This window comes from Microcaecilia unicolor, chromosome 9, assembly GCF_901765095.1.
Source record: "Microcaecilia unicolor chromosome 9, aMicUni1.1, whole genome shotgun sequence".
In the NCBI taxonomy this organism is placed as follows: Eukaryota; Metazoa; Chordata; class Amphibia; order Gymnophiona; family Siphonopidae; genus Microcaecilia; species Microcaecilia unicolor.
This window is the reverse complement of record NC_044039.1, coordinates 3,905,763-3,919,683: the sequence shown is the minus strand read 5'-3', so window position 1 is coordinate 3,919,683 and position 13,921 is coordinate 3,905,763. Positions and strand designations below refer to the sequence as shown.

The 13,921-nt window shown below is 45.3% G+C and overlaps 1 protein-coding gene across 3 annotated transcripts in view; it reads left to right on the top strand.

Moving 5' to 3' along the window:
• CRACR2A (calcium release activated channel regulator 2A) overlaps nt 1-12,774 on the top strand; it is an 80,235-nt gene extending 67,461 nt beyond the window's left edge. For all 3 annotated transcript variants that reach the window (XM_030214178.1, XM_030214180.1, XM_030214179.1), the window contains 3 exons: nt 4,093-4,194; nt 7,451-7,527; nt 11,014-12,774. In XM_030214178.1, the coding sequence (XP_030070038.1) occupies nt 4,093-4,194; nt 7,451-7,527; nt 11,014-11,104 (270 nt within the window). In that variant the 3' untranslated portion in view covers nt 11,105-12,774. The remainder of the gene's footprint in view (nt 1-4,092; nt 4,195-7,450; nt 7,528-11,013) is intronic.
• The last annotated feature ends 1,147 nt before the right edge of the window (nt 12,775-13,921 follow it).

The window sequence follows — 13,921 nt, the reverse complement described above, 5'->3', positions numbered from 1 at the left end:
AATTTAAAAATGTCATTGGTTTAAGAATAATAAGATAATTTCATAGTTCATAAGATGGTGTCCCAAGCAGCAAAAATATAAATTAAATAAAATTGTCAATAAAGGAGATCCCTGAGGAACCACCATACTGCTAGATACCTCCCACGCCAGCTAACCTGTATTTATGGAAACTTGTAAGCCAGTTCAAAACAGTGCAAGATATTCCTGCAACTCCGAGGCAAGATAACAAGGACATCATTAGAGACAAGAGCAGCAGATAAACCCAGCTGTATCACCTCATGCAAAATCACGAGAGACACGATCACAGGCAGCAGATAAATGCAGCTGTATCGCTTAATGCGAAATCATGAGAGACACGATCACAGGCAGCAGATAAATCCAGCTGTATCGCTTAATGCGAAATCATGAGAGACACGATCACAGGCAGCAGATAAACCCAGCTGTACCGTCTAATGCAAAATCACGAGAGACACGATCACAGGCAGCAGATAAATCCAGCTGTATCGGCTAATGCGAAATCACGAGAGACACGATCACAGGCAGCAGATAAATCCAGCTGTATCACCTCATGCAAAATCACGAGAGACACGATCACAGGCAGCAGATAAATCCAGCTGGATCGCCTAATGCGAAATCATGAGAGACACGATCACAGGCAGCAGATAAATCCAGCTGTATCGCTTAATGCGAAATCATGAGAGACACGATCACAGGCAGCAGATAAATCCAGCTGTATCGCTTAATGCGAAATCATGAGAGACACGATCACAGGCAGCAGATAAACCCAGCTGTATCGTCTAATGCAAAATCATGAGAGACACGATCACAGGCAGCAGATAAATCCAGCTGTATCGGCTAATGCGAAATCACGAGAGACACGATCACAGGCAGCAGATAAATCCAGCTGTATCACCTCATGCAAAATCACGAGAGACACGATCACAGGCAGCAGATAAATCCAGCTGGATCGCCTAATGCGAAATCATGAGAGACACGATCACAGGCAGCAGATAAATCCAGCTGTATCGCTTAATGCGAAATCATGAGAGACACGATCACAGGCAGCAGATAAACCCAGCTGTATCGTCTAATGCAAAATCATGAGAGACACGATCACAGGCAGCAGATAAATCCAGCTGTATCGGCTAATGCGAAATCACGAGAGACACGATCACAGGCAGCAGATAAATCCAGCTGGATCGCCTAATGCGAAATCATGAGAGACACGATCACAGGCAGCAGATAAACCCAGCTGTATCGTCTAATGCAAAATCATGAGAGACACGATCACAAGCAGCAGATAAACCCAGCTGTATCGTCTAATGCAAAATCATGAGAGACACGATCACAGGCAGCAGATAAATCCAGCTGTATCGCTTAATGCGAAATCATGAGAGACACGATCACAGGCAGCAGATAAATCCAGCTGTATCGCTTAATGCGAAATCATGAGAGACACGATCACAGGCAGCAGATAAACCCAGCTGTATCGCTTAATGCGAAATCATGAGAGACACGATCACAGGCAGCAGATAAACCCAGCTGTATCGTCTAATGCAAAATCATGAGAGACACGATCACAGGCAGCAGATAAATCCAGCTGTATCGGCTAATGCGAAATCACGAGAGACACGATCACAGGCAGCAGATAAATCCAGCTGGATCGCCTAATGCAAAATCATGAGAGACACGATCACAGGCAGCAGATAAATCCAGCTGTATCGGCTAATGCGAAATCACGAGAGACACGATCACAGGCAGCAGATAAACCCAGCTGTATCGTCTAATGCAAAATCATGAGAGACACGATCACAGGCAGCAGATAAATCCAGCTGTATCGGCTAATGCGAAATCACGAGAGACACGATCACAGGCAGCAGATAAATCCAGCTGTATCACCTCATGCAAAATCACGAGAGACACGATCACAGGCAGCAGATAAACCCAGCTGTATCGCTTAATGCGAAATCATGAGAGACACGATCACAGGCAGCAGATAAATCCAGCTGTATCGGCTAATGCGAAATCACGAGAGACACGATCACAGGCAGCAGATAAACCCAGCTGTATCGTCTAATGCAAAATCATGAGAGACACGATCACAGGCAGCAGATAAATCCAGCTGTATCGGCTAATGCGAAATCACGAGAGACACGATCACAGGCAGCAGATAAATCCAGCTGTATCACCTCATGCAAAATCACGAGAGACACGATCACAGGCAGCAGATAAACCCAGCTGTATCGCTTAATGCGAAATCATGAGAGACACGATCACAGGCAGCAGATAAATCCAGCTGTATCGGCTAATGCGAAATCACGAGAGACACGATCACAGGCAGCAGATAAATCCAGCTGTATCACCTCATGCAAAATCACGAGAGACACGATCACAGGCAGCAGATAAATCCAGCTGGATCACCTAATGCGAAATCATGAGAGACACGATCACAGGCAGCAGATAAATCCAGCTGTATCACTTAATGCGAAATCATGAGAGACACGATCACAGGCAGCAGATAAATCCAGCTGTATCGCTTAATGCGAAATCATGAGAGACACGATCACAGGCAGCAGATAAACCCAGCTGTATCGTCTAATGCAAAATCATGAGAGACACGATCACAGGCAGCAGATACATCCAGCTGTATCGGCTAATGCGAAATCACGAGAGACACGATCACAGGCAGCAGATAAATCCAGCTGGATCGCCTAATGCAAATCATGAGAGACACGATCACAGGCAGCAGATAAATCCAGCTGTATCGCTTAATGCGAAATCATGAGAGACACGATCACAGGCAGCAGATAAACCCAGCTGTATCGTCTAATGCAAAATCATGAGAGACACGATCACAGGCAGCAGATAAATCCAGCTGTATCGCTTAATGCGAAATCATGAGAGACACGATCACAGGCAGCAGATAAACCCAGCTGTATCGTCTAATGCAAAATCATGAGAGACACGATCACAGGCAGCAGATACATCCAGCTGTATCGGCTAATGCGAAATCACGAGAGACACGATCACAGGCAGCAGATAAATCCAGCTGGATCGCCTAATGCAAAATCATGAGAGACACGATCACAGGCAGCAGATAAATCCAGCTGTATCGCTTAATGCGAAATCATGAGAGACACGATCACAGGCAGCAGATAAACCCTGCTGTATCGTCTAATGCAAAATCATGAGAGACACGATCACAGGCAGCAGATAAATCCAGCTGTATCGGCTAATGCGAAATCATGAGAGACACGATCACAGGCAGCAGATAAACCCAGCTGTATCGTCTAATGCAAAATCATGAGAGACACGATCACAAGCAGCAGATAAACCCAGCTGTATCGTCTAATGCAAAATCATGAGAGACACGATCACAGGCAGCAGATAAATCCAGCTGTATCGCTTAATGCGAAATCATGAGAGACACGATCACAGGCAGCAGGTAAATCCAGCTGGATCGTCTAATGCAACAAAAAAATGGAGTACAGCGGGACGCGCTGAGGCATCCTGCAGTAATTTGGAAATCTGTGCCTGCTACCTACACACTAAATCATGTTTATAATTTTTTAAAAGGGGCCTGTCAGAGAGTGGACCTTCCTGCACTAACCAGTTAGCACAACTACATCACCCCATGCTATGGCGTGGCGTATGGATACCACGTGACCTCTTATCACCTACAAAATGGGTGGTGGAAAGTGCTCACACAGTAATTTTAAAAATGGCCACATGCTGATGGAAATATTAGCACATGGTCATTAATACAAAAAATAGACGCCATTTTTGCAGCCTTGGTAAAGACGACCTTAACATGCGTAAGAACGCAGTAAAGGTCACTTTTACTGCAGTTTACTGAAAGGGACCCCTTCATCTTTTGGACTGACACAGCAGCCACACACGTTCTTATGCTGAAAAGTCTATTTTTGGGTTGGGGGTGGTATTCAGTTCTCTATGAAAGAGATTTGACCCCGTGCACGGTTTTTGCACTTCTCTGAATTCTGCATAAGAATGAGTGTGAATCCTTCAAAAGAAAAAGAAAAAATCTGCCTTTGGTTACTGTGTCCAATTGTGTGTGTTTTCTGTCCCATACAGGAAGGAGCAGGGGGGACCCTCCCCCTTCTTCTACTGGGAAATAAGACAGACATTGAAAAGGAAAGAGAGGTCCCCCATGGATTAGGAGAACAACTTGCCAAGGTAGATAAAAGCCAAATTTCACTGCTCTAGGTAACTAGCCTTCAACAAAGATGAAGAGGATGAGGTTCTAGTAAGAAATGCTTACTGTCTGCTGCTTCACACCTGGACATCTCCTCTCCTCTCCTCCCCTCTCCCTGTCTGGACTGGTCTCTGCTCTTTCACACCTGGACATCTCCTCTCCTCTCCTCCCCTCTCCCTGTCTGGACTGGTCTCTGCTCTTTCACAACTGGACATCTCCTGTCCTCTCCTCTCCCTGTCTGGGCTGGTCTCTGCTCTTTCATACCTGGACATCTCCTCTCCTCCCCTCTCCCTGTCTGGACTGGTCTCTGCTCTTTCACACCTGGACATCTCCTGTCCTGTCCTCTCCTCTCCTCTCCCTGTCTGGATTGGTCTCTGCTCTTTCATACCTGGACATCTCCTCTCCTCCCCCCCCCCCCCTCCCTGTCTGGGCTGGTCTCTGCTCTCTCATACCTGGACATCTCCTCTCCTCCCCCCTCCCTGTCTGGGCTGGTCTCTGCTCTTTCACACCTGGACATCTCCTCTCCTCCCCTCGCCCTGTCTGGGCTGGTCTCTGCTCTTTCACACCTGGACATCTCCTGTCCTCTCCTCTCCTCTCCCTGTCGGGGCTGGTCTCTGCTGTTTCACACCTGGACATCTCCTGTCCTCTCCTCTCCTCTCCCTGTCTGGATTGGTCTCTGCTCTTTCATACCTGGACATCTCCTCTCCTCCCCCCCCTCCCTGTCTGGGCTGGTCTCTGCTCTTTCATACCTGGACATCTCCTCTCCTCCCCCCTCCCTGTCTGGGCTGGTCTCTGCTCTTTCACACCTGGACATCTCCTCTCCTCCCCTCGCCCTGTCTGGGCTGGTCTCTGCTCTTTCACACCTGGACATCTCCTCTCCTCCCCTCTCCCTGTCTGGGCCGGTCTCTACTCTTTCACACCTGGACATCTCCTCTCCGCCCCTCTCCCTGTCTGGGCTGGTCTCTGCTCTTTCACACCTGGACATCTCCTGTCCTCCCTGTCTGGGCTGGTCTCTGCTCTTTTACACCTGGACATCTCCTCTCCTCCCCTCTCCCTGTCTGGGCTGGTCTCTGCTCTTTCACACCTGGACATCTCCTCTCCTCCCCTCTCCCTGTCTGGGCTGGTCTCTGCTCTTTCACACCTGGACATCTCCTGTCCTCCCCTCTCCCTGTCTGGGCTGGTCTCTGCTCTTTCACACCTGGACATCTCCTGTCCTGTCCTCTCCTCTCCCTGTCTGGGCTGGTCTCTGCTCTTTCACACCTGGACATCTCCTCTCCTCTCCTCTCCCTGTCTGGGCTGGTCTCTGCTCTGTCTCTGGTCTTCCAGCTCTTTTTTTCCAAACTACCCCGTTTGCTTATGGGACTGGCCGCTTGCATCATGGTTTCATGGTAGCGGGATTGTTTGCTGTTACCTCGCCTAACCACATGAAGATGGAGTGGTTTTCACTCACATTTTGGCATGATAAGAACCAGCAGAGGATCAGTGAGCCCATGGGACTGGGAGGGGGGGAGGGGGGCTCTTTCATGCCCTTCTCAGTCCTCCTCTTTCCCTAGTGATGCCATGGGGTCCCCAAAACTTTCCATCACCAGGCCTTTCACCTCTAGTTTGGGACCCTAGACTGGGCTTCTTGGCAACCCTAACCTACTCCAGTAAGAACCCTTTTCTACATCTAACGCAAGGTTTAAACCTGGCAAATGTTTATAAAATGACCCCCATAGAGAGAGAAAGGTGTGGTATTATTGACCGTGGGTGCAGAATATAAGTTCGAATTGTACTGAAAGTGCCGATGAGGTCTGTTACTGCTCATTTACTGTTGCTATCAAGCTTCAATGAATATCATTAGAAGTTATGCCCCGGATTCTATATAGCGTGACTTAAGTTGCGTGTGCAAATCCAGTCATATTCCGGATTTGCGCACACAATTTAATTAGTTAACAAGCCAGTCAGTGCCGATAAATGCCACTTAACAAGCAATTATTGACGCTAATTGGCATTAATTAGAATTTACACACAGAACTGTCTAAGCATTTTCTGCGTAAATTCTAAGTCGTATACTTGAAAAGGGGGCGTAGAATGGGCGGATCATGGGCACTTCAAAAATTTATTCATGCAGTTATAGGATACACCCAGTCCGCGCCTAATTTAGGCGTAGACATTCACTTGGTGTAACTTCCTGCGACTAAATTTAGTTGCATGGATTGCTCTTGGCGTATTCTATAAACTGTGTGGAAATTTAGGCTTATTCTATAAAGCATGCCTAAATTTAGAAGTAATTTATAAAATGTGCCTCGGTGTATTTCATTTCGCCACCGATTTTATAGGCGTGATATATAGAGCTATGCTAGTTGGTTAATTGTCAATCCTGGGGCAGTCTGGGGGCAGCACTTAACTTTGGAGGGAATAATCAGTCTGCTAATCGGTTAAATGAGCAGATAAAATTAAGACCGCTGAAAGGCTTTTACCGCCGATTTAACCTGGCGATGGTCTCAATATTGGGCAGTGTTTGGTTAACCAGAATATTCAATTGCAGAGGCCAGACCTGCCTCAGCATTGAATTTCGAGGTTAATTCAGCCCACGGCTTACAACCCGCTTATCACCGTAGGCTAAATATTGGGCCCTGTGAATAGTGTTCATGATAATATCTTGTGAGCTAGATTTGCATTTTTAGAATATCCGATTTTTTTTGTAATAGACGCTCATTTTTCTCCACCCTTGGTGGAATTGAGAAGTGCTTAATTCCAGCCTTGTAGTGAACTGAGGAGAGACCAGTGGCGTACCAAGGGGGGGTGGTGGGGGGTGGGGGGGGGGTGCCGCGGGCCTGTTGGCCGAGTCCGCTCGTTCCCTCCCTGCTGCTCCCTCTGCGCAGAACAGGTTACTTCCTGTTCCGAGGCAGAAGGAGCACCAGGGAACGAGCGGATTCAGAGCCGACAGGTGCGTGGCACCCCCCCCAGCAGGTAAAATGCACCCGGGGGGGGGGGGGGGGCCGCATCGACGATCCGCCCCAGGTGTCAGCCAGCCTAGGAACGCCACTGGGAGAGACAGTGGATGTACCATATAGAAATCAGGTTTAAAGATTCCTAATTCCCAGGTCCGTGTCTTAGGGAAAGCCCTGCTTTAAGAAAGTGTTCTGATATCACCCCTGGGCTTCTGGCACTTTTCTACTACTAAATCCTCAGTAATTAGTAGAAAGACTCACTCTGCCTAAATATTGACTTTAGTCTCTCCGTCTGCTCTAGGACTGCAATTTAATTTTCTATGAGTGCAGTGCCTGCACTGGACACAATGCCAAGGAATCGGTACTTCACTTAGCCAGGTAAAAAAAAAAAAAAGAAAAGAATTTTATTGCCATTTTCTTAAATTGATTATGATGGAAATAAATCAGCTGTGACAATACTGGCAGGAAAGCAGAACCCAAAACTGCAGCGTCATGAGGCTTGTTCAGGAGACGTTCAATCCATCCTGTCCAGTTCCCAGAGCAGTTCAATGGGTGTTACTGCGACAGCTCCGTGGGACCCCCCCCCCCCCCCAGCGCAGTAGTTAAGGAGGAGATTTTCAAACGGCCTGCGCCGTTCTAAACGACACAGGCATAAGTACATAAGTAATGCCATACTGGGAAAAGACCAAGGGTCCATCGAGCCCAGCATCCTGTCCACGACAGCGGCCAATCCAGGCCAAGGGCACCTGGCGAGCTTCCCAAACGTACAAACATTCTAGACATGTTATTCCTGGAATTGTGGATTTTTCCCAAGTCCATTTAGTAGTGGTTTATGGACTTGTCCTTTAGGAAACCGTCTAACCCCTTTTTAAACTCTGCTAAGCTAACCGCCTTCACCACGTTCTCCAGCAACAAATTCCAGAGTTTAATTGTGCGTTGGGTGAAGAACAATTTTCTCCGATTTGTTTTAAATTTACTACACTGTAGTTTCATCGCATGCCCCCTAGTCCTAGTATTTTTGGAAAGCGTGAACAGACGCTTCACGTCCACCTGTTCCACTCCACTCATTATTTTATAGACCTCTATCATGTCTCCCCTCAGCCATGTACTTTATAGGCAAGTTTCAGGGACGTGACTTGCATTGCTTCTCTTTTTTATAATTAGTGCACACCCATGAACTTTGCACTTTGAAAGATTTTCACTAAACTGTGCGAAGGTTTCGCTGTGAGCACACATTAATGGCAACATTGAACAACTGTTAGCAGCAAAAACCTGTGCAATAATGTATTTTAGTTGAAGGGGGTGCGGTTACCATGTTGGAGTAACCAGCTATGACGTTAACGTGCTAATGTGTATTAAAGCAGCAGCTGTTTTCCAAGAAATGGTTAAATTTCCATAGTACCCACCTGCTTTGCGTTACTTCACTTTAAAGTTTGTGCCACCCTCCCAACACTTCTCCACCCCATTCCTGCCATTCACGAAATCCTACGTTAGGAATTTGACATGAGGTTTAACATGTGTTAAAGGTATTGTCTACACGTTATCCTCGTAATGCACATGAAAACCCATGTAAAATGCCTAGTGCACCTTAGTACATAAGCACCTTTGTGCAGGCAGTGAAAGTGGGTTCTAGCACTGACCCCCCCCCCCCCCCCCCCCCACTAAACACTATTCTATAAACAGTGCTGAAAAATTAGCGCTGGGATCGTAGACACGAGGATTTACACCAGCTAAACCCTAGTGTAAATTCTTGCACCTAAATAAGGCGTGAATCCCCCTTATTGTATAACAGTGTGCATAAATTGTTGGAATGCCTCTGATCCGCCCATGACCCTCTCATGACTGCGCTCCCTTTTTTTAGCCATGTGTAAAATTTATACCTGGATCCCAGTGCCTTATAATGCGCTGTTCAAAAAGGGATACCCTACCGACCCAACTTAAATGCCTGTACCCTGCAACACAACGAAACCAAAACCCGTAATGGACATATAATAACTCTTCCTCTCTACGATTTCCTAATGTGTCTGTGATACATGAACCTTACTCTACCATAACATCACTTTGTATTTCTTCATACCGGATTTGGCAACCGCCATACGGTAGTATGTAAGCCACATTGAGCCTGCAAAAAGGTGGGAAAATGTGGGGTACAAATGTAACAAATAAATAAATAAATAATTGATTATTAGTACCCAATTATCAGTGCTAATTGGCTTGCTCAATTAAATTGCACATCTAAATTGGGTGCATGCCCAAATTTGCATAAGTACATAAGTAATGCCATACTGGGAAAAGACCAAGGGTCCATCGAGCCCGGCATCCTATCCCCGACAGCGGCCAATCCAGGTCAAGGGCACCTGGCAAGCTACCCAAACGTACAAACATTTTATACAAGTTATTCCCGAAATTGTGGATTTTTTCCAAGTCCATTTAGTAGCAGTCTATGGACTTGTCCTTTAGGAAACCGTCCAACCCCCTTTTAAACTCTGCCAAGCTAACCGGCTTCACTATGTTCTCCGGCAATGAATTCCAGAGTTTAATTACGCGTTGCATGAAGAAAATTTTTCTCCTATTTGTTTTAAATTTACTACACTGTAGTTTCATCGCATGCCCCCTAGTCCTAGTATTTTTGAAAAGCGTGAACAGATGCTTCACATCCACCTGTTCCACTCCACTCATTATTTTATGTATAACCCTCCACAATTTGGGGGTTAAATGTGTGCATGATGTAGCTCTCCCTTGATGTAAACACAACTAGAGGAACATCTCTTTTTAATGCAGCTGAACATACATGTGCTGTGGAAGCCATCATAGAGGCTTTAGCAGTCATCGAGGAGGCCAATGATCTTTCCTGATCGCCCTCATAATTCGTGTAGACCAATCCAGACTCTATGCAAAGAAGAGTTTCAGTGTACTTCTAGGAGAACATTGGGTGATGCCCAAGAATGGTCAACTGCTCTTGGGCAACCAACATCTTCAGCTCCTGGAATACATGGTCAGGGTGTACATGTAGATGAGGTGTTCTCAACCCGGTCCTCGGGACACACCCAGTCAGGGTTTCGGGATACCAACAAGGAATATGTCTGAGATAGATTAGCATTTATTGGAAGCAGCGATTTCCAAATTTATCTCATGCACCATTATGGATATCTTGACAACCTCACTGACTTGGTGTGTCCTGAGGAATAGGTTGAGGACCCCTGTTTAAGATTAACAAAAGGTCCCAGGAGAAATGTAATCAGTGTTTGTCCTTTAAAATGAAACACATTGTCATTATTTTTAAAACAAAGAATGGTGTTTGTAACCCTAAAAATCAAAACATGTTCTGAGCCCCTCCTTAAATACTTATCTAGGTAACTTACACAAAATTCCACTTTCAAATAACTCCTTTTGCATGCGTGTGGGAGGGAGGTGGTGTGTGGAGTCCATACTAGGGACTGAACCACAATGGCATGCCTAGGTTGGCTGCCACCCCGGCGTATCACCCCCGTCCCCCCAAAGTGCATCACTCACCTTTTCCTCCTCCGAAGCACATCATCCTAACCTCCTTGATCCTCACCCCCTGGGGGTGTATGGAGCAGTCGCACAGCTGTCGTCTATGGCAGTCCCCTGCCCCGGAACAGGAAGTGACATCAGAGGGGGCAGGGCACTGGCGGAGCTGACAGTCGCACCGACTGCTCCGTGCACCCCCTTGCTGTCTACATCCGGTGCAGACCGTCCCCACTGCCCCACGGTACGCTACGGCTGAACCATATAATACACACAGAAATAAGACTGTCAGGCATGTGACACGTGGAATGATGTGCGTCAGGGCTTATTGTTTCTTCTGTTACGAATAACTTATTTTAACGTTATTTTTCCCAGGGTATTAAAAGAACAGGAAGATAAGGAGAAAGAAAAAACTATACAATTACTTCAGGATTCAAAGAAAAAATCTTGTTGCTCCAGACAGTAGAAGATTATTGGACAACTTGGCCACAAATGGAGCATCAACACCAACGTTAACGGCCATTTAGAATTGTAAAATATCGTATGAGGTTCTTACTGGAAGCCCAACTGAATTGAAATGATGTAGGCTGGTCCATACAGATGGTTGGTTAAAATCTCCAGTACTTGGCCAGAAGCAGGTACCCTAGTAAGGGGAAGATGGGGGTGCAATGCTGCTCTTCTGATACGTCCTCAGGGAGATGCGACAAATGTTTTTCCGTGACTCAGGTTCATACATGCAGATGTGGCTTAAGGTAGTGAAGGCATTGATTTTTGACCTTTTTAGGAATCTTAGTTCAGTCCAGTGCTGTCATTGTATAAAAGCAAAGAAGGTGAAGCTGGATTCCTCACAAATTTGGATCATTGAGAGATATTGGGGCCACAGAGCCCAGTAAATTCAAGCCTTACCAGATGACTTCATGATCACCGAGATACGTCACGCAAGTCTCATTTACTAAAATAAATACCCAAGAGCGCTTCATTCCTCACGGAGACATTTTAGGTACTGGCTGGACTGGCCAAAGTAGACCAGATGGATTGTCTGATTGAGGCCCTGCTGTTGAGTGAGATCACTGGGCCTACGATGGTCTGCGGATTTGATGGCTGAATGGAAAGGCCAAAGAAGAATGGACTTAATCTCCTGGCTCAAAAGTCACGCCTCTGGATTCATCAAGGGCATTGTACAATTATGAGGTTGTAGAAGAATCAATCAAAGAGACTAATGGACAATTGCCACTTGCAGTCCAAGGTCACATTTATAAGAAAAATCAATGTGGATGAAGTTTATCCTCTTGACATATTTGTACAACAACAAGGATTATTTGCTGCTAGCAAGATAAGGTATTTACAAGACTTGTCGTAAAGATTATTTTATGATTGGTCACAAATGTGATTTTAAAAGCCTGTAATAATTTTTAATGAGCAGATTGTTTACTTTGTTAAGTTATGTGTCTATAATTTTTTTTTACAGCAAGCAGACACTACTGTATTTCCTGGCTATTGACACTGGCGTGAGGGATCTTCTTAATTTTTATTCTTATACTGACACTCACCTTGCTGAAACCAGATGTGTTGTTAGCTGAAGTGTAACAGGTTGACCCACAGGGTTTTTGCCCTACATGGGGATGAAATATGGGGGTGCATTTTAAAATGTTCTCGTTTATTTTTAGAGGTTAGTAAAGCATTTTATGTTAATGTGCAGATTTTTTTTTTTTTTTTTGGTTGGGAAGAAAAACGAGTGAAAATTCTAACTAAGGTGTCATTTTGGGGATGAAAAATGTATTTATTTCACCTAGTGATCCATTTTTGCACCTCTGTCTTTCCAGCTCAGTTGGAACCAGGACTGAGATCCACCACCCTAAGCTTCATTCGCAACTACTTGGGGATTTTTTTTTTCTCTTCTTGTATAGCCTCCCCCCCCTCCCCCCCCCCCCCCCCCCAAAGCTCCTAGAGCCCAGTGTACTGAACATTTTTACCAGAGACAGAAAATAAGAAAACCCTTTAATACATGAAAACACCGGGCTGGTCATAGCAGCATCAGGTCCTTAGCTGAGGGTCATTCGCCAGACTCCTCCTGGAACTCCACTGTTGCAGACGAAGAAAACATTTGAAAATACCAATGTTTGCACACAGTTCTGAGCCCCTTCCCCCCCCCCCCCCCCCCCCCCGCTACAGCTGTAACAAGTGTGCAGAACATGGCACTACACACATATAAGGCCCATTTCTGCAGACATTGCTTCGAAAATTACCCTCCTGGGGGTCAAATAAAATAAAAAAGAAACATATAAAGATCTAATAGACACCAAAGAATCCTGTCTAGAAGATATTTTCCCAGAGATTTACAATAAGGGCATTTCTTGTCAACATTAGTATCACGTTAAAAAGTACAAGCTATCAGGAAAAAACAGCACACAGATCCCCCAACCAATTCTATAAAAGTTGCTAAAAATTGCGCATGCAAATTTGGGTACCTGCCCAATTTGCAAATGCATTTTAATTGAATGAGTTAATTAGCACCAATAATTGGCCTTTCAACAAGCAACTATTGGCACTAATTAGATTTAACTGAAATGTATACACGAGTCAAAAAAGGGGGGGTGTGGAAATGGAAGGGTGAATGGCGGATCGGGAGCGTTCCTTTAAGTTACAAGCGTAGTTAGAGAATAAGGGTATCTCCACCTACATTTACGCACATTTAGTTGGCGCTGTTCAATAAACCGCGCCCAACTTGCAGAATAATACGACCTAACAATCTTCCAAAAACTACTGAAAACTGACCTATTCAAGAAGGCATATCATAATGATCCATCATAAATACTAGACAACTAGCCTTTACATGAACTAGACAAAACTGAACTTCGTTACACTTGAATGATAACCGTTGATGCTACTAATGAATGTGACACAATACGCACCACCACTTTAATTCTCATGTCGGAAATGAACTTTCTATAGTTGATTATCTAACTTATGTTATATTTTACTCTATCACTCAGGATCTTCTATGCAATACCACTTTGTACTCTACCTTACCATGTATGCACCTTAACGCAATACCGTTTGTAATTCTCTATCCGGAAATGGCGATCGCCATTATGGCACAATGTAAGCCACATTGAGCCTGCAAATTGGTGGGAAAATGTGGGATACAAATGCAACAAATAATAATAACATGGCTTCTCCAAACGGAAACATTTACCTCTAAAAAAAATGGGAGAAAAGCAACGTTTCCATTTGTAAGCAGTTTTTCAAATCCTGTTTCAAAAATAAAACCCCAGCGAGCAGG